The sequence below is a fragment of the Poecilia reticulata genome, chromosome 9, assembly GCF_904066995.2.
Source record: "Poecilia reticulata chromosome 9, P_reticulata-male-v2, whole genome shotgun sequence".
Taxonomy (NCBI): domain Eukaryota; kingdom Metazoa; phylum Chordata; class Actinopteri; order Cyprinodontiformes; family Poeciliidae; genus Poecilia; species Poecilia reticulata.
In genome coordinates this window covers 22505600-22529799 of record NC_088838.1, presented here as the reverse complement: position 1 = coordinate 22529799, position 24200 = coordinate 22505600, and the positions used below count along the sequence as shown (strand labels likewise).

Below are 24200 nucleotides of genomic sequence, written 5' to 3'. Positions count from 1 at the left end.
AGAAGTAGTTTATCTAGAGTACAGCTGATGGGAATTTGGAAACAGAAGCTTTTGCTTTTTAATTAATCACTTCATTTTCACAAAACTTTAAATTAGTAAAGAAACAAAAAACATTTTAGACCAGATGTGAGTCTGGAAAGCTGGCTGCATGTGCAGAAACATGAAGCGATATGAGATTCAAACAGTTAAGGCTCAGCCAAAAGTAGGAATGTCCTAATCTGATCCTGTGCAACTGATTAAATGAAAAAAAATTGACTCATATGGAATCAAATGCAATCATCTTTATGTTTCAAATTTACTTATGCTGGTGTTTTTGCATATCTTACACCAGAAACTTTTATTCTAGACTTTATGGTCCAAAAGGTTTTGCCAGGTCTAAGTCTAGAGGTCTAAACAAAGTCCATCAATGTTAAAATAATAACAATCAGAGACACATATTTAAATCACTTTGTCTGTAACAGAAACAAATGTTGGACAACCATAACTTGCATAACAAATCCATTTGCAATTCCACTCATTACAAGCTCATCGTTTTCTAGAAGTCAAGCAAAGCCATGTGTGCAGTTTGCTTACCACTAGGTCTGGATCCTGCATGAGGCTTAAGATCACCTCGTAGAGCAAAGGTCGAAGGTCAGATTTGAATTTGACGGAGATCCATTGCCCTATTAGCCAGATGACTCGTCTTCGTATCAGCTTGTACCTGGAAAAGGGGGCAATACCAAGAGTTCACTTCTAGTTTGTTATAATTTATCAGAAAGATCACAATTTGTTGTATAGGATAGTTACATATAGCATGGATTTTTATTAAATTATATGAACAGAGATCATTTTAATAATATTTAAAGAGAACATAAAAACTTATTTTTTAAAATAAAAGAGCACCCTCACTCACTATACATGTCAGTTATTATGAAAATAGCCTGTTTCATGGTCTTTCAAAAGTAATTTTGGGTTTGGCTGTAAATAACTAATCCACACATAGCATATAGTTTTAAAAAAAGAGACGGCGTACTCTGAAGAAGCCAATTACACATATTAACTACGTATATCACCCTATGGGAAATTCAACCCAAAAAGTTATTTGTACAGTATTATGCAGAAATCTGATGCCAACAGATTTTTTCTTTACACATAGTATCATCTAGAAAACAACAAAGAGAATATGGTGATGTCGAAAAGGTAAAAAAAAATAAAAACATTTAAAATAGAATTTAAAATGAAGGCATTACAGTAAGGCAGTAGGAGCCGGAGGGACACTAACAATAGAAAAAAAAAACACTGTGCAAAGGAAATAGTCCTGGAAAACCAGAGGGCTTTAGATGCCCATCTGGGCCTGGTGTGTGATAGGAATTAAATCTCTCTACACTGCATATCAAGTAGGGATGTTTCTCAACAGTTGTTTTGGGCGAGTGTCCCAGAGTATCTGCCCTTTTAAATTCTGAAGCAGAAAATGTGTCAAGGGACCACCTCGACAGAAATGATGGGATAGAGGAACGAATTGACTGAAAAATGAGAAGATAACTGATGGGAGATAACACTCTTGTTGGGTTTCTTGTCAAATATCGACAGAGTAAAGAAACCAGACACTAGGCTATCCAGGAGAGTTTACACAGCAGCATGACTCATTGCTCCTAGATAACAAGCTTGTTTGTCAGTTTATTGCTGGTTTATGCTGGATATGGTTCGAAGAAACCTATTTTTTTTACTTGTAAAAAGATTTTAAAATCTAAAACAAAGTTACAATACCCACCAACAATTATCACCAGCAATAAACCAAATACAGTTTTGAAATACCCAATAATCTCTACAAAGTAAAATGGTCTTTTTTGTGATGCTGGGTCCTCAAAGGATCAAATTTAGAATAACTTAGGAATGTTTTGATCTATTAGTGACATCATAGAGAAGTTAAGGATTTACTCCAAAAGAAAACTGAAAAATAAGTTGGATTTGTGGTGCATTCTGATCTTGTTAATAATAATACATGTTAAACTATAATACTCACATAGTGCTATCATTAATACAAGCCAATATCTTATTTCTGTCCATTCTTTTAAAGCATTTTAGCCTGGCTTTTAGTCGAACATCTCTACTTTGGTTTTATTTTTATGCACATATATTTATTTTACTTGGTGACTATAAACATTTTCTGTAAATTTATCTTTGTTCCCTTTGCATGTCTTACATTGGCGTTTGCACAGTTTTACATTTTATATCAAATGGCTGTCTACTAAACATGTCATTGAATTTACTTTGAGAATTTTTTAGAATTGATCGTTCTTTACATGTTGGTTTCTTATTTCAACATAATTTGATGAATGAAATGTGCTACAGGAACACTGTACAGTAATGCAATTAAACTTGAGGCTTGCAGCGTACCTTCAAGTTTACAACCCGGATGTCTGACTAAAAAGACAGTTTTTACATTTTTCTGACTCAACTCAGAAATCATGGTTTGTGAGTAAACACACTCTTAATACCAGCAGATATTAGATACAATACTTTTAATTAATCTCAGTGTGCTCCTTAATTTTCTTAACATGTCAGGTTCTGTTCATGTTTCTGATCATGAACAGAACCTTAGCAACACTCTGAGTTTTACAAATTTTTGCAACACTTGACAGATTTTTATTTTTTGTTACTACGTCTGAGAAATGTGGTTTGGTTTTTAAATCAAATATTAGATATTGTGAAGACTGAGGAAAATGTGACGGAGGTTTACATTTGTTTGCTTCCATTATACCAGTGTGCTAAAACAAACAAATTGAAACATACTAGTGGGTTTCAATTTGTATCCTCAGTAAATGAGAGTCCACAATGAACCTACTGTTGGCACCACGTTGCTGAATTTGCTCTATAAAAATAACCAGAGCACTCTAATGAGTCAATGTAATAAATTTTAACCCCCGCCCCCTTCAGTTTTGGTCTCTGCTACACAAAAGACAAGATGTCCCCTCACGGCCTTCTGCAGTCAATTTATTACACAATGACAGGTCTTCAAGGCTGCATTGATGAGATTACTGTGCCGGATTTTACATTGATAGTCTTATGTTGAAAATGAGCAATACTTATTGTAGTACCTGATGCAGCAGTGGAGGCTGCAGTTGGTAGTGATAATTTTAGCACAGTGTGGTATAATGGAAGCAAAAGAATGGGAAAGTAGATGGAGGTGAGAACCTGACAGGGGTTTCTGTCCATCAGTCACAGGTCAGACATGACTCATCTACACCATACCTGTCCTCCCACATGACTTCACAAAGCTGTCAGAATCCCTGCTCATCACTCTGAGGAAACGCATGCACAATCCATGGACAAAATATGAACTAAATGGGAAGAAAAAACCCCAATTCTACATAATCTTTACATAATATGACCTTTACTTCTGAATATTTTGCTCAGCTTTGGAGGATGCACTGGTAGAGTAGAGAGCAAGAATCCAGCATTACATCAGAATGGTTTTAAGTAAAAAAAAAAAAAAGCATTCTGATTATCGGACTTGCCTGACAACAGGGGAATTGAGAGCTACTTTTATTAATTTCAATGTATGCTTAAGATTACAAATATGGTCTCAGCACAGAAAATGTTTAGAATATTTATCTTTACATTAGGCCAAAATGTAGTTTGTGCATTTGAAAAGCAACTGACATGTCTGAGTATTTGATTTAATGGGACTTTATTTTCAAGCAAAAAAAATGTAAATAAACTAATAATCATGTGCAAAGCTGCAAGCTAAAATGTCTAAAGAAAAAATAAGGGGAAAAAAAACAACTTTTTTTTTCTATTTTTCTATTTTCAGTCTGGGTCTTTCAACAGATTTGGCTCATTCATTTAAAAACCTACAGAAACTGCAGCCTGTGTAATTGAATGAATTTAAAAGGTCAATGTGATGGTTTTTCCCCCCCACACTTTCAATTTCATTTTCCCCATTGCAAACATTCGAAACTCAATTACTGTGCTTTATGTTTGCAATATGAAACAAGAAACAAAAAGTAAGTCAATCCAGTGTCAATTTCTAGATGTAATGAAATGATGAAGAGAACCAATACGGACTAATTTTGCAGCATGCACTGGTCACCCAGGAGAGTGGCCGTCTCCGCCACAAAAAGGTCAAGTTGCAAAAGGCAATGTCAAAATGCCAAAGTGTTTTTTCAGTCTTCTACTCTGACAGTAGAATGATGAAACACTCCATCTGTATCCCACAAGCTGTGAAGGTGACACAAAAAGCTCTTTCTTGTTACTGTAAAAAGGTCCATGTCAGCAATAGGAAGGTCATGTACATGTACTGCATACATACATATACAATTTTTATTAGATTAGTATGAGGTTGTGGTTAAGTTCACAAGAAGTTTGTGCAGTCAGTGTTTTCTCAGATACAACCATCACCGGCATACCCGGCAAAACAATCAAACAGGTGTCAGCTAAGGCACTCGTACTGCCTACATCTACGTACTCATTATGCAAGACTTGATGTTCATAAAGAAACTCAAACTATTTCTGTTTGTTACTGATTGGTCGTGAATCTTGACAGTGTGGCACTTTTGCAGAAGGTAATTTACCTTTGGGAGATCCATAATAACAAGGCAATGGAAAGGCATGCAGGGATTATCCTTTAGATCAGTGGTCGCCAACCTTTTTATTATCATGGACCAGTCAAGACTTGGTGGAAATGTTCCTGTGGTTTTGAAATTACTTTAAATTGTAATAAATGTATGATATAAATCAATTTCAACCTCAAAATCACAATTTAGCAAAATATTAGTATACCTTGACATTGGCATTGAATATCCTTGGAGTCTAATTTTGTCTTGTTCATGTTAGACTGTCTAACATCTATGTAATAAACACTGAGCTGTAGGTTTTCCTTGCCCATACCGGTCTAGTGGCGTTTGGATGTAACATTTCTTACATCCACAAGTAATGTTATATTAAAAGTCACACACTATTTGCAAGATAAGGCACTTGACATTTTCCTTAAATCTGTAAATTATGGAGTAGAAATACAAGAAGGTATAGAAAATGGTTCATATTGTGCAATGCACTTTGCATTAGCCAAATAAAAACATATTATCAATCAATATGCTAACAAGAGACGTATAGCTAAATGGTGTTTTGAACTGCACTTGCAGTCACATCTACATGTAAACACAAATCTGTTAAAATATGTCACAGTGTTTTGTCCGTCTCTTAATGGGGCAGGAAAGCCAACAAGCCCATGACTCATTTCTCCACAAAGCTGCAGAGAAACAGCAGTGAAGGTCATATAGCCATTTATTTAAATGCCACAACCTTCATCAAATTACCAAAATGCTGTTTTGCATCACCTTTCAATTTCACTACCTCTGCAATTCTGGTAGCTTATTAGAAAAAGGTTCAGCAAAACAGTTTGGCAAGGTGTCCAAGACTTGCTTTAGTGCAATATACAGCAGTTTAGGTGGAAAGGACTTCATAAAAGAAGCTCCTCTTCATTCAATGAGAAAACAGTGAACTGACCTGAGTTTTTATATTTATTGATTGTTGATGGCGATAGGTGAGGACTAGGAAGATCAACAAATATCACAAAACGTCCCATGAATTGATTCACAACTTGACGTGATGAGGAGGATAAAAATCAATAGAGCTTCAAGGATATCCTTAGCCAAGGACACAGAATCACTCCTGTCATAGGCGAAATGTGAGCAGAGAAGAAATTAAGCTCCACAAACTTTGCAGGAGCAGAAGTTTGGTTCAAACTGCTTTGATGCTGATAATCAATGCAAAATCGTTCAAACTAAATGTCCTACTGCTGATGTTAACATTCTATTGTTGTGTGATGTGAATAAGAAAAAAAAATGTGAAGATCAGAACAAACATGTTGTATTAAAGCCTCTAACAGCCATCACCCAACGGGCCAAGAACAGCAGACAGCGGAGCAGCTGGGATTGTTCTGCTAACAGCAACAAATGTGCACTAGGCGAGCGAGGCGGCCAAAAAAAAAAGAAAGAAAGAAAGATCTGCTTTGAGTAAGGCTTCTGACAGAGACAAAAAAGCTATTGTTATTCTGCCTCTCGTGAGATTTTCCAAAGTTGGGTACATATTTCAGCCATGAAGCTGCTTCCATTTATTAGCCATTACTAATATCACAACAGAAAGAGGAAGTCAATACTGATAAATTACTTGCATAAACTATTCAGGCTGGAGTGGGAAGAACAACAAGATATATTAATCTGCCTGTAGTGGAAAACAATGAGTTCAATAACATTTCTACAGACAAAAAAAAAAAAGTATGGAGGAAGAAATTTTACTTTAAATATAGTTTTCCTTTGATTTGTCCTCCACATCAGGGTGAAGCATAACCCAAAATGCAAAGGACTAACAATGGAGTAAAACCAGATACATGTGCCACTGGATGCTGCTTAATATCATTATTAAAGTCTTGTGCATCTGTGCAACTCACAATAGTACGTAATTTGATTAGCAGCTATGCACAACTCTGGGACACCACTGCTACCAATGATTTGAGCATCTTTCTGCAATGTCTTAACATTATGACATTATGTGTCATACAGTTGTGGTAGAAGATACAGTTCTGGAACTTTGCTGAATGTTGCCTACAAAATCACCTCCCATAATGTGCATGGTAGTATTAATAACCAGCAACAAAGGCATTCAAGTTCTGACATCTGTAAAATGTAGCCTTATACCAACTAAGAATGGGCAAGTAGGGTATATATAAAAAAAATGCCCTGATCATCCATTAACATGTATACTATTATTGGGGCAACTGCAGCTCAATAGGAAGGGCATTTCAGTCCAAGTTTCCTCCTACCACATGTTGCGGTGCCCCTGGGTGAAGTACTTAACCCCAAGTTGCCTACCAATCTTCATAATGGGAGCATAAATCGGTGCACAATTGAGTGCTACTGAGTGAGTGAGTAAAGTGCATTGAGTGGTCAGTGTGACTAGAAAAGCACAATATAAATTAAGAAGCAATTGTGGGCTTTGACTACTCTGTAGAAAGAAACATGTGGTCACAATCTTACAATCTACTACTAAAAAAAAGAATGCTTTTTTAAACCATGTTATTGCAAGTATATTGCCTGGTATTGTAAGCAATCCATTTTTGTAAAATGCTTATAATTATTTAGTGGAAATCACAGCATATCAAGTAAACCTGAAGAAAACACTGATGCTTAGAGTGTAAGAAATTTTCCATTTTCACTAGGAACTACTTTTAGAAAAATGTATGAGAGGATAGATTATTTGAACAAATAGACGACCACAGATTCATTCAACATCTGGTTGAAAGTTAATTAAATATACACAACTTAAATGTACTGCTGCACACAGCTTTTGGAGATCATGATCAATACATAAGTCATCTGAAAATATTTAAAGTAGTTTCTCAAAAGGGGTAAAACTATGCCCTTTAGGAGCTAAAATACAAATATGAATAAATTATGCACTGACACTGAAAATAGGTGCACTTAGAGGAAGGCATATGAAGGTGAGGTTTGAGCATACATATGCAACAGAAAATGCTAAGTTTCTGATTGCTACAATCAGAAGTCAAGGTTCTCTTGTGAGGGAGATCATCAAACACCCCTCTGATTAACATTCAGGCTGTAAAAATGATAAAAAGCCAAATGTAGCAGTTCTCAACACTGAAATCAAAAGGTATTTAAGGGAGAAAAAGATTCAGCAGACTTGATAAAAAACATAAACTCACGTCGATAACATTAAAAATATTTTGGGCTTGTGAAATAATTTCAACAAGAGTAGTGCTCTGTTGTCAATGGTAAAGGCTAAAACTGCAGACGAAAAATTTTTCAGAGCTAGAAACAGAATAAAAAGTTTAAATCCAAACTTGTCTTTCCTTTAATCACCAATTAGTGTGTTTGCTTTAGTAAATATGCAACTCCATTGGTTAATGAGCTTAGAAGGTTAAAGAGGTCAAACATTACATAAAAACTTTTTTTTTTTTTTGAGTACATGCACTTTAATTTATACTCCCGCTTAACTGGGAAAAGGACGCCCGTTCAAGCTTAACTGTTTATTCCCATTAATGCATAACTGACCAGGAAATCTTAAAAACCAGAGATTTCAGCAATTTGAGGATATCCAAGAAATGTATTATAAAAATAATAAATCTGATCTTGAGGATCTACATGCTGTAGTGATGTCAAGCACTACAGACAGAAATGCTCCACTTTTGAAAAGGATATACTATCCAACAAAATAGTGTTGAATATGTTCTCTCATATGGCGTCCTGTTATATTAACGCAATCTGAATTTAGCAGATGTTGCTATAAAAACAGTGTCTGATAAGTATAAAGTTAACAGCCGGAGTGAAGTTATTACAACAGAGCTCCTCAACAAGGGAGCAATGGCAAGAGATAGCTCAAAGAATACATGAATGTAATGGAATTAAACTGACGTATTGTTTAAATGTGTATTACAGGCAAAGAAAAAGTGGGTGAAACAAATCATATAACAGAAGAGAAAATAGAGAAAGAAAAATTTGGGGAAAATGCAGAAACCCCTCCAGGGAGTCTCCGGTGTGATTTGTGGGTTACCAGATGAGCAAACTCACTGAACAAACTCAAACAAGAGCTTTAGAAAAATAAAATTAATTAAAACAAAAAACACCAAACAAAGCAATTTATTTGGCACAGCCTTGAAACACAAAGCATTTTTCTCCAAGTGCAAACCTTTCCAGCTTGCACTTCAAACAGTCCAAGTTGCTTTCCTCTTAAATCAAACAATGTTTGCTAATGAGCTTGATTGTTTTTTTTCCCCACAAGGTATCAAGCAAAAAAAAAAAAAAAAAAGAAGAAGAAGGTGGAGGTGAACCTTCAGAGAGAAGAAAGAAATGGGGACATGCGTAAAAAGTCAAGGGTTTGTTCACACCTGGACAGCGGGGGTGACATCAACATCCCTGCTCTCTGACGTCAACACTAACCAGAGTGGACGACCTACAGAGTGCTCTAGGCTTTTTGTTTTGTTTATTTTTGGGTGCCGAGAGTGAAGGGCACTTCTTTGTTCTTCATTTCAAACACGCCATCATGCCTTTTGCTGCTCCCTCTCTCATTTTCTTCAAATAAATTCATCAAGCAGCTCACTGTGGATCCTTAAGTCCACGGTCAGTACACTTATAGCTGCTCTCCGTGGGCCAGTGTACACACCTCTTACAATTTCAAGTTACTAGAGCCTTAAAAACACTTAAGCTACCAAGTTCTCTTTTAATACAAACATTTCCCAAACAATTTGTTCTTTAGCTAATTTATACATCGTAACTATCAAAATGTGAAAGAAATGTGGGAAATACATTTATTAGGGTCTCTTGGGAATTTAACAGGGGTGTATAGACTTCTCACAGGCCAATTAATAAATCCATTTTTATCTCACTTGCCCGAGTGAGTTGAGCTTGTTCTGGTACATTTAATCACTACTTGCACTGAGCCATTTAAAAGGAAAAAAAATGCAGTCATTAATATTAACTTGACAGCAGCTGAATTTTAGCTCATTACTTTTGTGCTTTTGGCATGCTTTCAGTGTGTTACTGGCTACAATCAGTGACTGTAAAAGGTTAACAGTTAATTAACATCCATAATCCGCAACAAATCAGATATCAGCAACAAAAAATTAAAATTAAATGAGAGAAACTAATCTAAAAAAACCAAATAAAAATGCTTAGCCGTTTCAGGTTTTATTTTTGACTCAAACATGAGTCTCACAAAAAAGACACAAAAAAACACAGATGAATAATTCAAGTTGTTAACAATTGTTTTTAAAAATACCTGTGATGGCTGACTTGCAGCTCTCCGAGAAGCTGATTCTTGAACCACTGGTCAAAGTCCACATTGTCAAACAGTTCATAGGCTGCCAGCCCCACTGCATTGTAAACTGAAATAAAACAGAAAACTGTTTGAGTCTCCATGTTACGTCAAACAGTCACTTCCAACCATGTAGTAAAAGAGGATGTCGTCAAAATGTACTGAAATCCATTAGAATCAAGAGCATTGACTTTCATCAGTTACTCACTGTAGCAAACTCATTGTAGAAAGAAAAGGAAGTTACATAGATTGGGGGAGGGCAGCAAACATAGACGAATCTGGGTGAGTTATTCTCAAAAAAAACAAAGATCATCACACATTTTGAACAATTTTCCCTTAACAAAACACTTGTAATAACGTATTTTACATTTAGTCACTTATAACATCCTAGCTGATGACTAAGCCCGAGTGTGTTTCATAAGTGACAAAAAATAAATAAATAAAAATATCTTAAAATCTCAGAATATGTATAAAATAATAAATCAAGAGATATAGTTTGGCCACAAACTGTGACACATTTTGTAACACAAATTGTAACACATTTTTACTTAGCTATTTAAAAGTATCTGCAGCATTTACAACTATTATTGAGAAAAAAAATAATTATTTTAGCTGCATCTGCACTTTAAGGTTTTACGATGTATTAATCTGCACCATCAGTTCTTTTTGGACAGCTAAATCCCAGACTGTGTGTTGTTTTAACTTAGCACCATGTCTTGGCCCAGTTTAATTTGCCCTGGAGATGCTTTGAAATTAATTTCTGCTCCACACGTTGACATTATTTTGACTCCCTAGGATGAGAAGTTTAAAACATTTGCATTTATAGTGGTTCAAAAAGAAGCATCTGAGGCGGCTAATGGTCTGCTCCTCTACACTTGCTCACTTCTAATGAACAATATTTCGGGGAGTGGAAGGTAACTCTGCCCAAGTGGCCTTTAAAAATGACAAATTAGAAGGCTAATAATATAAGTTATGCACAGTCCCTGTGGATTTCTCTAAAATCCCAAATTAAAAATCCCAACACAGATGAGACCATATTGTAGAAATGAATTAACATTTGCTGCGATGTGAACGGACCTCTGAAGACTACACCAATTATAGGAAGTAATATATATTTACAAACCAGATAAGGATACCTTGTGCTTGCAGGAAAATGCAAATTACTAGACATAGGCCAAAAAAGTGGAGGCTTCAAAACATTATGTCATCTCTTTTAGGATCGATGCAATAAAATTTAAATGATTTCAGACACTAGCTTTCCTACTTGTACCTGCCATCAGAATTTAGTCTGACGGAAATCAAAGCAGGATAAACTGCGTCTTGTAAAAAATATTTACACTCCTTAAGGTTTTTCATATTTTCTCACATTACAGGAAGAAACAAAAATGTACTTTATTTGGATATAATTTGACAGACCAACAGGGTGTAGTGCACAATTGTGCAAGTTTTAAACAAACAGAAATGTGAAATATATGGCTTACATTTGTATAAAAACTCCTTCAGTTTGATAACTGAAAATAAAACTTGCTGCAACCGATTGGCACCTAATTGTTTAGTCTCGCACTAAACAGAGATGTTCTGCGAATATCTCAGAGGTGTGTTGGTGAACATTAGTGAACAAACAGCTTCATAAAGTTTGAGGAACACAGCAGACAGCTGTATAATGAGGGTATGAAGCAGTCAACAGATTTGTAGAAAAGTTACTTTCCTACTATTGCAAAACACTCTGTGGTTTTCAACTTTGTCCTTCCTCACCCTTGTTGAAAGCAAATAAGTCAATCCTCATTGAGTGCATGAATAGCTCTCGAACCTCTTGCATAGTTTCGTCATCTTATTGGGTATTTATCATTTTACCTAAACTGTCAGGGCACTGCTGAGATCTCTAAAGCTATCTAGGTAACAGAGACACTCCATAGAACACTTGCACGTTTTTTAACATAAATTTTAACAAGTGGCAGTTCTGGGTTTACATTCCAAAATAAGCAGGGGATGGAACAAAAAAGTCAAGAAAAAATGTTATAAGGTCGACAGTCAGTGCTAGTATAAACATGGATTGGTTTGAAGAAGTATTTTATTCACAACATTAAGAACTGCAGAAGGTTTATCGCATTTGAGATGAAAACATTGACTTTAAAATATTCAGGTTTGATATTCTTTTGCTATACCATTACCAATTCTTGAAGAAAATCAGTAGACCTTTGACTAACCTGCATCCTTCATCAGCAGCAGAACAGGGTCCTCTACATTTGTTGGGCCTGGAGAGATACAATAAACCTTTATACAAAAATGGCAGTTTAGAGAAATATTTCGGCATTTATACTGGTTCAAAAAGAAGCATCTGAGGCGGCTAATGGTCTGCTCCTCTACACTTGCTCACTTCTAATGAACAATATTTCGGGGAGAGTTATTTTGGGCAGAGTTAATAGTAACTCTGCCCAAGTGGGCAGAGTTACTATTAATATTAATAGTAGAGTTAATATTCTGCCAGGTGTAATTAACGCTGTACCATACATCATATTAAGCTTAAAAGCATTAAGTCCATATTATTCAAGTAAGTCAACTTATCAGCATGTTCTCTCTATGCCCACTTTTTTCTGCCATTAGGTTTACAAAAAAATATAAACTTTTTTTTGTTTGTTTTTTTCCACTTCAGGAGAACCAATTTCCACTGCATGTCAGGGGGAGACCGTCTTTAGACAGAGAGGAAGCAGACTTCTGTGAAAAACCAATGTGAGTAAATCCTACGCTACCTCCGAAACAGGACAAGAGCGAGATGCCACTTCCCCCAGGAGACCAGCAGCAGTGTGTTGAATGTGTTTCTGACTAAGAAACCGGAGAGCTGAAGCTGGGTGTTATGCTGATAATCACCTGGGAACCTCACAGTCCTACAGATTGTATGTCTCAGATACAGGGACCACCCACAGACATCTGTTTGGTCATTTTTTGATGTACAATCTTATTTACACCGTGTCACCAAAACAACAAGACAAGAACATGAAATTAGCAATTTGGAACCAAATTTATGTGGAGGAACACGGCATCAGTAAAGTAAGGCAACCGTTTGTTGCACATTACAGAAATAAACTATCTTGTTATGCATTTGATACATCATATAGGGCTGTTTTTAATTATCTTATTTATTCTAATTCATTTATTAGCTAAAGTGGGGGGATCAATTAGTTACTCGTTTTAATTTTACTGAGTATGCTTCCATATACTACATGTCACAAAATAAAATGAAACATGATGCATGCAAACACAGAACTGCAGCCCAGGGACTCCTCTCACACACAGCAGGTAAACAACTATAAATATTCCTGAGAGTCAATGTCAACGACGTAGATGAGTAGCAGTGGTTAAATTTTTCACAACTGAACTTTTCAGTTGTTATACAAATTACTGGAAAAACAGACCAAATTTCTGCCAGTAATAGAAGTCTATGTTGTGTTGATTAAACAGTATTGATTAAACATTGCACTGACCCCGAACCCGCCTCTCGCCCGGTACGCTAGCTGGAGATAGGCACCAGCAACCCTCCCGACCCCACTGAGCGACAAGGGTGAAAGAAGATGGATGGATAGATAGATTGCACTGACCCTGCAGATTCTGAACCATATCCAGGAGTACTGGTGTCAGGGTCTGGCTGTAGTTGTGGAAGATTTCCAGAAACAGCACCTCTGTGCAAGGCTAAATGAAAAAAAGAGGACAAGTTATTTAGCAGTTATTAATCCCGACACCTTCTATGCCAATACAGCTTACTGTGGTTTTGTAGGTCGGCACGTGATCAATGTAGGCTAATGTAAAAACAAGAGGTATGCCAAAAAAAATTAAAAATCAAATCTTTACCTCAGTTTAGTAGACAAGGACAAACCTCTGATCTTGGTTGATCAGTTTATGAGGTTACTAGATAAAACAATTTTTTTCAAATAAAGGTCTGAAATGCTGGACATGTGCTGAGGTGTAAGGTAGGGCATGAGGCATACCCTACAAATATTAGCAGCATATATTGGCAAGCTACAGCCTACTGCCAGTAAATCTAATCCAGCTTAAAAACACAAGGATAAAGTCGTAACCTGTATCCCATGTAGCTCTATAATTACCTGGTAGTTATGGTGACCTTATAAGAAGTTCAGGAGTACTATGTTTCTTATATATCTACTGAAAAACAAAATAAAATACAGCAAATCCTCAAACATTTTCTGAGAATTCAATTAAAACATCAGCAAATCTTTTGTCCACCTAACAGCACCTGACAACTTGTTCAGATTATTTTCACAGCAACATGGCTCCCAAAAAATTCCAATTAAACTATGATTTTTATAAGTTACTAGTTATCAAATTTCGCTAAATTTTACAGCTCATCAATGCTTAAATCAACATTTAAGCATTTCTACTCTTGTGCTGCAAGTAAGAGCTAATGACAATACCAAGTACACAAAGGTTGCAGCCAAATGCAAAATAAAGCAGTAAATTAGATACATTGGATTTAAAAATGTGTGTTTTTCAACTGTTTGGGTGCAAGAACTTTCTCTCGAGTCCAATTTCTGCTACTTCTTTGGCAAACCAAACAATGTTTTTGTGTTGTATAAAGTACCATTCATGAGCACAGTAAAGCTGAAAAGACTGAACAGACATGGGTTACTACAAAACATTTTTTGCTTATGGTTCCTTTAGGGGGTATTCATTCAGCAAAAGTATATTTGCCATTTAATGTTCTGCTTGGCATAATTAACAAACCATTGTCCGTGCATCTGAATAATGTACTTTTAACTTACCCGTAGACTGTACTTCCATGAATCACCACCAGTTTCTTCAACAGCTATAAAGATGATAAAAATGTGCATATATTAGAACTTTCTCATGTAGACTGTGCATCTATTACACAGCAGAAATATGGTTTTGGTGCTTGATAACTCAAAATACTTGTGCGTTTCAAGATGTGTGCAGTTCTAGCATGTGAAAAACAAACTACATTGTGATACCATGCATTTGAGGTCTCAAACTTGTAGGTGTCTAAATGACCGTCTGAAGGTCGTGTGCTTTAACACAAAGAAACTGTTACTCTCTCTCAATTAGAGCCACGATCTCTAACCTCGTTATTTCACTTCAAGTGTCTCTAAAAGCAAAATGAGCAAGGAATGACACTTCAAATGGAAAAAGCTCTCCAACCAAAGGCTCAGCTTTATACCGGTTCAGTTTTCAGTTCTTCAGTTCCAGTAACAGGTTTCCAGCTGTCACAACTCATACCTCTAAATCTATTGAAAGCTATAAAATCGCAATAAACTTTATAGATCTATAGAGATTTTATAGATCTATTGCTTTGAACGCCAGTGCATTAATATACTTAATACAATATCATGAAAAACCAAACATCAAGACACTTTTCTAAAATGTTTAAATAAAGTCTGAACTGACAGCTGTATATCTGACAGCTGACTGATAAACGTCAACCTAGCCAATCCCACAAAGTTCTAGGTGTGCCTGAAGAGCAAAGCAGTTTGAAGCCTCAAGTAAGAGGTTTAGATTCAACTTTTTAGGGGTGTAAGAAACCCACCAAAGCTCTCCGGGTCTTCCTCCCACATTGCCAGTTCTTCTTCTGTGAGGAGAAAATAGTGTGAGACAAGTCGGCGCCCGATCTCTGTCAGCGTGGGGTGAGTGAAGAAGGCTGTCTTGATCTTGTGAGCCTCTAGACTTTCTGGTTTACTCTCTAGCGAAGAGGAAAAGGAGAACACAGACAAGAACCATAAACATGTGTTGATGTTGGCATAATATAATCCATAAGTTGTACTAACGTAACTCAGCACATTTTTCCTTTCTGTTGTTACACTGTCAAGCAATTATCAGATTTAAATTACTTCACAACCGCAATAAAAACAGGAAATACGCATTTCATAATTATCCATTTTAGGCAGGAGGGGTGGGGGAGAAGTCAATGCTATAAATAAATTATTTGCTTTGAAATTTGTAATTTACAAAATAATGTATTAATTTTGAATGTTAGGAAAAAGATGTGAATTAAAGCTAAAACATATTCACTACATTAAAAGGTATCATCTTTATAGTCATGTTTATTAAGATTCTGTTGCATGGTTTCTACATAGTTCTCCAAATTTCCAAACATTTAAAAAATGTATCAACAGAATGTTGCTGCTGGAGGAAACTAAGTGGAGCCTTGCCAAAACAACTTGGTAAGGCTCCACTCATGTCTTTCTTTTTGGAAAGACATAAGTTTCTGTGAATGTATCTTTAGTTGGTTGATCCTAGAAAACTAATGGAAAAAAAATAGTGTTGCAAAACCAGAGCAATGGACATAATTCATGAATTCAATGTTCTGAAAAAAAATCCCATATCACCTCCAACTCAAAGTGTGACTTAAGTTCAAAAAGAAAATAAGATCCTCCTACTTTTTATTCATGACATTTTAGTAAAAAACTAAAAAATACATTGAAAAAAAGGGTTGAGGTGCCGAAAAAGACGCAAAGAGATGTATTTGCGCTTCTTTGTGCACCTCCCAAATATAGGCTTGTTTTATAACTCAACTCACCATCAATATTCTTGGTAGGTTTGTATGCGTCGTTCTTTACAATCATCTTGATGAGGTTCATGCACTGAACAATAAAGCGCTCGAAGGTCACTCCCTCCCCAGCAGGTGTGAAAACGTACGTAACGGCAAACTCCAGAGAGCACTGGATCAGGGGAATGAATGCACACGCATGGTCCTCCAAGAAATCTAACAACTGTAAAGTAACGAGAAAAGCAAAGTATAGATATGACATGGAGAATGGTAAAACATTTTCTAATTCCAGTTAGAAACTAAGTAGACAACCTCCCAGGGTTTATCAAGTATTTAAGTTTACTTACAACTTTAGTGTACAGTATTATTGTCTTCTCCAGCTTTTCTCTGCATGGGCTCTCTGAACCAACCTGCCGACCTGAAGTCAAAACAAAGGAAACAAATATACAGATTCGTTTCACTAGAAACAAACTACTTATTACATAAAATAATTTAAGTTTTAGTCTAAAATATCAGACGTATCATTCTTGATACACACCTTTAAGCAAATAATTATTAAATTAATTAGGACTATTAGCAACAACTTGTAAAATGTGATGCACATCAAAAATGATTATCCTGGCTAATGGGTTTAACATTTGTTGATCAATTAGTAGACTAACAAGTTTATTTATTTATTATTACTTTTTAAAGAGGGTTAAAGACCTATTAGATAATGAGACCATTCACAGATTATCATTTATTTGTAAGGAAATACTAGTAAAAAGCTTCTCTACTTTGGAAATTTAAACAAAAATGCTTACAAATTTTTTTACAACAATAAAACAGGTCTGCCTATGGATCCTTAAGGCTTTTGAAACTTTAATAAAATGTTGCATTTAAAAGTGAAATAACAGCATAAGATGATATAAAGTATATACTGATTACAACTTGAATAAGGCTACAAAAACATAATCAAAGGTTAAGATTCCTTAAAACCAGAGCAAAGAGATTGGCTGACCGTCTCCATGCTACACTGCATTAATGTAGAATCTACGTCAAAAGGGGCCCGACTAGGTACATAAACATTTTATAAGAAATTTAATTAGGTTTTCCTTAGAGGAAAGTACCCACAGACTTATTTCCTTTCCGTGAAGCCATTATAATGTTTTTCATTCACTAACAAAGATGTTCAAAGAAGCATTGCAGGATAAAGAGAAATACAACCTACTAGAATAGCCACCCGCCTAGCCAAAGCATAACTGTACACTGAAAGCCCTGATGACAAATAACTACATTGTTACTGCACAAAAAACACATCCACCCTTAAGATGAAGTATCTGAAATGAAGCATGTCGGAATTGGAGTTGAAACCGCTGACAACAGCAGCTTAATTAAAATGAGGCTGTAATGAAGTGTGGATTAGTATTAACAGCTGCTTTTATTACACACACTGCAGCAAGTTGAAGAAAGAGGAAAGAGGGAATGATCAGAAGGAATCAAGATATTAATTTAATTTTGAAGTAACTAATAAATGCCACTTCGTCTTGGTGGTTTGTTCTATTCTTTTTGTGCTTGTTGGTCTAGCCAGTGAAGCATAATAATTGCATTTTAATATAAACTGTTGACACAACATGAACTGACTCCTAAGACGGTCTCTGTGGGATTCTTCGAATCATTGCGAACTGGTTGCTTTGCTTTGTTTTATTTGGTTTATTATATATTCTATAGGGCTCCTCACCGGTGGCACCACATTATCGTTAGCTGGCTCTACATCTGCTCTGTTAGCTTCTTCCTGATTTTTGTCCAAATCCTGCATTATGTAAATCAATACACTGTTGCCTTTTATCGACTTTGTGCCCGTGCAGTTTTAACTCCATTTGCAGGTGTGACAGGCAGCAATGTTAGCAGATGTGATGCAAAGTCATCAAAGTCACAGCGGTCACACTCTGAGCCATCCACATCAACCAATCAAAATGGAAATGGATGACAAAAGAAAGAAAGGGGATTATTTATTTCTGACAGATGCATAGCGTTATAAAATAGCTTTTAACAATAAAGTGACAGATGAAAAGGGACAGGTGACCTCAGTTGGAAGACAAACATCTTAAAAAGAGAGACCCAGACATCTGAGTGGACAACAAAGACTGTCCCAAAAAACACCATTTAGATAGCTGACCTTATCAGACTGAACACAGCTGATATTTCTTGCCGATCCAGGCTACGAGCTTCCCTGTCGTTCTTCCTATCTGCTGGATCCAAATACCAACTGGGCCCTGAACCTGCCTGCACTGCCATCAAAACAGTATTTATTGGATGTTTTCGTTCATATCTTAAACCTTTTTTTTCTGTTCCTTTAGCTACATTTTAAGCACAAACTGGAGGTCAAACTTGAACGAGAAAGAGAAAACGACTTGCTGATAAAGAGATCAACACTAAAAGCGAATTCAAATTACTCGTCAATAAGAATCACTTTGATTTCAACAAGAGAAATCTTTAGATCAATTCAATTAGATCTTTTTCATGAAGTGGAAACAAAGTTTTTTGTTCATAATTAGTACTTAGCACATTCAAATAAATGTAATGTTGAACCCTGTCAGTTTTAATCTATTGTTTAATCAAGAAAACATAATAAAATAACTGTCTAGTTTCATTTTGGCTTTTTAAGTTGACACCAATAATATGCAGACTACAGATTTATGATAAGAATCCAACTGGATGCCTCAAGAAACCCTTTTGCCAAAATGAAATACACTAAATGAAATACGAAGTGTTCCTTTAGTGAAAGGAAAGTCAAGGCTCAAAGATTAAAGTCAGAAAAAGAGGAAAGTACTCACAGCATTCCAAGAACTGTTTTAGCCTTTCAAACACTGCATTCAGGAAACCCTGAAAAGGAAGAAATGAAGACAGACTGAGATAACGTTCGTCATTTCTGCTGCTGAATCATGATTGCTCAACATGTATTGCAGGGAAGTAGATATAGTAATACTTAAACTGTGCGTGCGTGCGTGCGTGCGTGCGTGCGTGCGTGCGTGCGTGCGTGCGTGCGTGCGTGCGTGCGTGCGTGCGTGCGTGCGTGCGTGCACAATTACTTCTCTGCCTATGAATATAAATAAAATCTGAGCTTCACAGTATGAAAGAGAATCAATTTTATGTAGCCTGCTGTTGTAGCAGGTTAGCATGAGAAATTAGATGATAGATGGCGGGACTCTCTCTTTAATTCGGCATTAATGTTCAGCCACGAGGTCAATAGCAGTGTCATTAATCACACATCCCGAACCCCCATTTCAGCCAGCAACTAAAGTTCCTAACACTGTTAGTGTAGGAGAGGAAGGATCACAACTACGGCACAAATGACTTGGTGGGAGATGATAGAAAGCAGAGATTACAACAGCCATTAGTTATGATTCTGCTGGGATTTTCCATGAGTCAAAGAAACAACGTAGAAACCATCAGACAGAAAATTGTGCAGGTTAAAAGTGAAACTCACTCTGAAGTAAAATTCAATCAGAGTAAAACTTGGATTTGTTCATGGTTCTCCATGATGTTCCTCGATTGAGTTTGAGGCAAGTTATCAGTGTTGGGACTGGTGCTTATAGTGATGAGAACAAAGAATTGATGCTAAGCTAACACCTGCAATGGTAAAGCACTAAGACCCAAATAGAATGAAAAACAGTAAGAAAATTAATAGTAAAACATGGTACAGATTGCAAAAACTGAATATAAACAACTATGGTGTTATTGCAAATATATGCTTCTATAGTTCCCATTTTTAGGCTTTTAATAAGGACTGCAATATTATGAAAAATAATGACAATTTGGTCAGAGGTGAAATCACAAAGAATATTATTGCACAAAATTTAAGGCAGTTGGACAAATTAAGAGCAGCAAAATTGTTTTAATAATCTTGTTTTTGTTGATTAGTGTTTTTGGGTTTTTTGGAGAAGAAAATTAAATTAAGAAAATGTGATTAACTACAGAGGCTTAGCTTTAATTAACATGCCTGTTTAAGGGCGAAGCATAGAAACCAAAGTGTTTTTTGCTTGATATATTTTTGCTTCAATATTTTGGTGCTTGTTTAAAAAAATCAACCATAGGGAACTCATTTAACAGACTTAAAAAGAACTTGTCCTAGTGCTTTACCGTTTTAGCTTGCGTTAAAACTGTCTGATTATTTGCAGAGTAATTTTGTTTCCGCCGTGTGGTTTTCTATCAATGCATTTACTACTGTGATTGGAAAACAGCCTTCGGTTGTCTGAAATGATTATGTCATGTGTGAAGAGTCTTCTTACGAACAGCTTAATACTCGAGTCTCGAGAGTAAATGCTACAAACTACTGCCAGAGGGATGTGAAACAGCAGGCAGTTCAAGGAAGCAGTGACAAACAAAAGCTGATGGTTGCACTGCTTGTAGTTTAGAAGACTTCAATTTGAGCGCGCCGCACACTAAACAAATCAATACTGTACAATAAATGGAGGGCTGTGTATGTGTGAGGGGGATAACTAGTTAGTAGTTATTGTGTTCCACAGAAAATCACAGGACACACCAAGATAGCCATAATTATTTCTTCTCCTGGAAACATGATTCATCTTCAGAAATGCTTGAACAAGCTCCTGTGAAAAATGCTCCACCAAAAAAAGAAAAATAAAACTAAGGTAATATAAAACAGCAACAAGAAATATTTGGAAAGAAAGAAAGAAAGAAGAATATTCTTGGTTAATCAGATTAATTACACGTAATCGAGGATTGTATTAATTATTGGTTTAAATGAAGTGTTTCTGCAAACTTCAAAACTCAAAATTTCAGCCAAACAAAGTATAAGGTTTCATTTCTAATGTCAATTTTGAGAGGAAAACGCTTGGGAGAACAAGACAAGGAGAGACTCCAAGTTTTCAAGAGACCAGATACATCCGTTTCTTAAATGCCAGCTGAGAAGAGTCTGATAGAAAATATCTCCAGCAGTTAGATGTTGATCATCTGTTCAGGTCAGTATTTTACTCTAAGTGCAATAGGTTTTTATCAATATTTAATGACTGAGTATCTCTGATTTTTATTTTTTTTTATTTGTTTCCTTTTTGTCCTTCACATGACAGATGACTCCATAGGCTACTTAGAATTGCTCGTTTTAAATTAAATTAAGCCTCAGGTAAAATCTTTGAGATTTCGATTTTATAACAACTTCACAGTGTATGTCACAGTACACGTAAAACCTAAAGTAAAAAGTCTCTTACAATTACTTGCCTCTTTCAGTAAATACTAATCATTGTGGCTGCAATTTTTCAATCACAGAAACAAAAACGAAAAGGCAAATTTGGAGTTGGAGCTGAAAGGACAGCTATATTCTCTGACAAATTAATTAACTCACAGCTCTGAGGAAAACTGAAGCACATTCTGAGGATTATTTTAAACCAGATTTAAACTAAAATGAATTAACAGTTTAATGGAGTGGAACTTTCTTCCCACTGGGAGTGGGAGAAGAGCAAAAACCAAACGCCTGACTATTTAAGCCAAAACAAGGCTATAGGCACTTTCAATTATCATAACCCATCCATATTTTGCACAGTTTGATTGGAGCTATTTTTAACTCAGAACACTTACAGAAAGTGCAAGCTTCAGAAAAATGAGAGGTTCTAAAGCATACAGACTGAAATCACTCGCAGCTCACCATTACTTCCATATTCTGTTGGGGATCCTGAAATCCATGGACTGTCAGTTTGCGAAGTACTGAAAGAGGTGGACAAAAAAACTAAATCAGTATGCAGCATCATCGACAATTATAAATTAGGTCAGCAAACATCACCTCTTACATAGTGTTTCAAAAACTAGCTAAATACATTATGTAACTAATTTCACAACTTTTCTTGACAATTATACTCAGTAGTTAGTTTAATTAACGTAAATAAAATTACATGATACACGTGGCTCAGTGACTCAAAATTCTATTTTATTGTTCGTCAATATATTACTGCAACGTTTTCGAGATCACACTTCAAAAAAAAAAAAAAGAATTTAACACCTTACAGATTTCCGTTTTCACTGTACCATGATGATTAAATGATTGAAAGCAACTCAATATTAACCCGAGTAAATATAGGATGCAAATTAAAAGCAGCAATTCGAACCAACTCGACTGTAGATGGAAAAGTATTTGTCCTCCTACCCTAACCCATGACAGTAATAGCCATTATCAAAAGTTTGAGTAGCTGAATTGTGTTAATTCAGCCACACTGGACAGTTTTCGAGCAACAACAGCCTGTTTAAAGTCATGCCACAGTTTAGTGTGTTATTCTAATCCAGTGTTTCTTAATTCCAGTCCTCAGGGACCACCGCCTTGCATATTTCACATGTGGCTCTGTTCCAGAACACCTGATTCAAATGATTGCATGACGTTCTCTGCAGGCATCAAATGCTGCTGAAGCCTGTTAATCACCCACTGATTCAAGTCGGGTGTGCGGCAGAAGGGAATCAGCTAAAACATGCAGGGCTGTGGTCCCTGAGGACTGGAAATGAAAAAGACTGTTATAAACCATTCGGAGGTGGACACGCTGGCGTGCGGTGGACCATTCATTGTCCGATCAATTACAACAAGCTGGCTGGAAGAGAAGAAGCAAAGAAGCCCCAGAACATCACACTGACACCACCAAATAAACTATGGAGGCTCTGTAAACAAAATTGTCTTTGCACCACCAGATCGAAGACTTTTGTCATCCAGGTTTTAGTAGAAAAAGAGAAAAGTGATCAATCATACATATTAATAATTGAGCTTGTCTTAATTTATTATGTGATTTATTGCTTAATGTGACAGACATAACCAAGATGAACAACGTCTGATATAATTTTCTTTATCTGAGATTTTATGCTGGATCAGCTACGGGTGTGGCTTGTGAAACTGATCTAAAAAGGGGAAAAGTTGCTTAAAACAATTAATTCCAGATTCAACAAGGGGATAATTTACCATTTTTACTTAGGGTAAAGTGAGCTTGGATCATCTTTATTCCTTTATGTTTGTTTGAAACAAAAATACAAAAACAAATTTTCAAAGAACTGCATTTGGTCGTGTTTGTGGTTTGGAGCAGTTACCTTTAAGCGAGAGCAGAGTCCTCTCCAACGAGTTGAGCGCTGCAGCCTCATCTCTGGCACAGACTTGCTGCAGGAAGCAGTCGGTGTGATGACTCCACAGGGAACATGCAAAGCTGTAGATGCCCGATGCCAGCTGCCAACAATCATAATGACAGTAAAGTCAGTCACATTCACATAGCATTATCGTGGATTTAAGCAGGCATTTCATCCGTGCAACACAAGGGAAATTAATTAATGTTAATTATGTATGAGCATAACAGATTTGCATGTTTGTGAACTGCACCTGTAATACAGACTAATCCTGTTACTGATGCACTCCTGCCTACAAAGGGAAAGTGGAAGTTGTAAGAGGAGAGCTGAAAGCTCTTCTTCTCGATAAGGTCAATTTTTGAAGAAAATATATATTTTTTTAAATCTCTCAAGACTAAAAGTTTTTAATGCTTTAGTGATTGCCAAACAGAGTAAAAATAGCAAATCCATTAAATCTCTTACAATACCAAGAGTGACTCAACATTAAGGCATCTAAGTGAGTTAACACTGGAGCTAAGAAACATCAAGAATTGTTCAAATGTGAAATGACATTGAAATAAATAAACATTTATTCTAAGATGAAGGCAAACAAACCCAAGTGAAATCTTAAAACATTAAAACCTTAGAAATACAGTAAACATGCAACAAATTCTCAAAGAAAATAAGCTAAGGAGTCAGATGGGGGAAAATTAGATCCACTGGCTGTGTTGGAGATGAGAGCCTGCCGAAAATGAAATCCGTATTTTGACAGCACAGCATAGACTTTGATATATGTGGTACAGAAACA

The 24200-nt window shown here is 36.1% G+C and overlaps 1 protein-coding gene across 2 annotated transcripts in view; it reads right to left on the bottom strand.

Annotated features, from left to right (window-relative positions):
- ipo11 (importin 11) overlaps positions 1 to 24200 on the bottom strand; it is a 114726-nt gene that overhangs the window by 69535 nt on the left and 20991 nt on the right. For both annotated transcript variants that reach the window (XM_008418338.2, XM_008418339.2), the window contains 11 exons: positions 23384 to 23516; positions 21969 to 22027; positions 19141 to 19189; positions 16672 to 16742; positions 16355 to 16547; positions 15365 to 15517; positions 14586 to 14629; positions 13407 to 13497; positions 12018 to 12065; positions 9775 to 9880; positions 574 to 700 (listed from right to left, as the gene is read on the bottom strand). In XM_008418338.2, the coding sequence (XP_008416560.1) occupies positions 574 to 700; positions 9775 to 9880; positions 12018 to 12065; positions 13407 to 13497; positions 14586 to 14629; positions 15365 to 15517; positions 16355 to 16547; positions 16672 to 16742; positions 19141 to 19189; positions 21969 to 22027; positions 23384 to 23516 (1074 nt within the window). The remainder of the gene's footprint in view (positions 1 to 573; positions 701 to 9774; positions 9881 to 12017; positions 12066 to 13406; positions 13498 to 14585; positions 14630 to 15364; positions 15518 to 16354; positions 16548 to 16671; positions 16743 to 19140; positions 19190 to 21968; positions 22028 to 23383; positions 23517 to 24200) is intronic.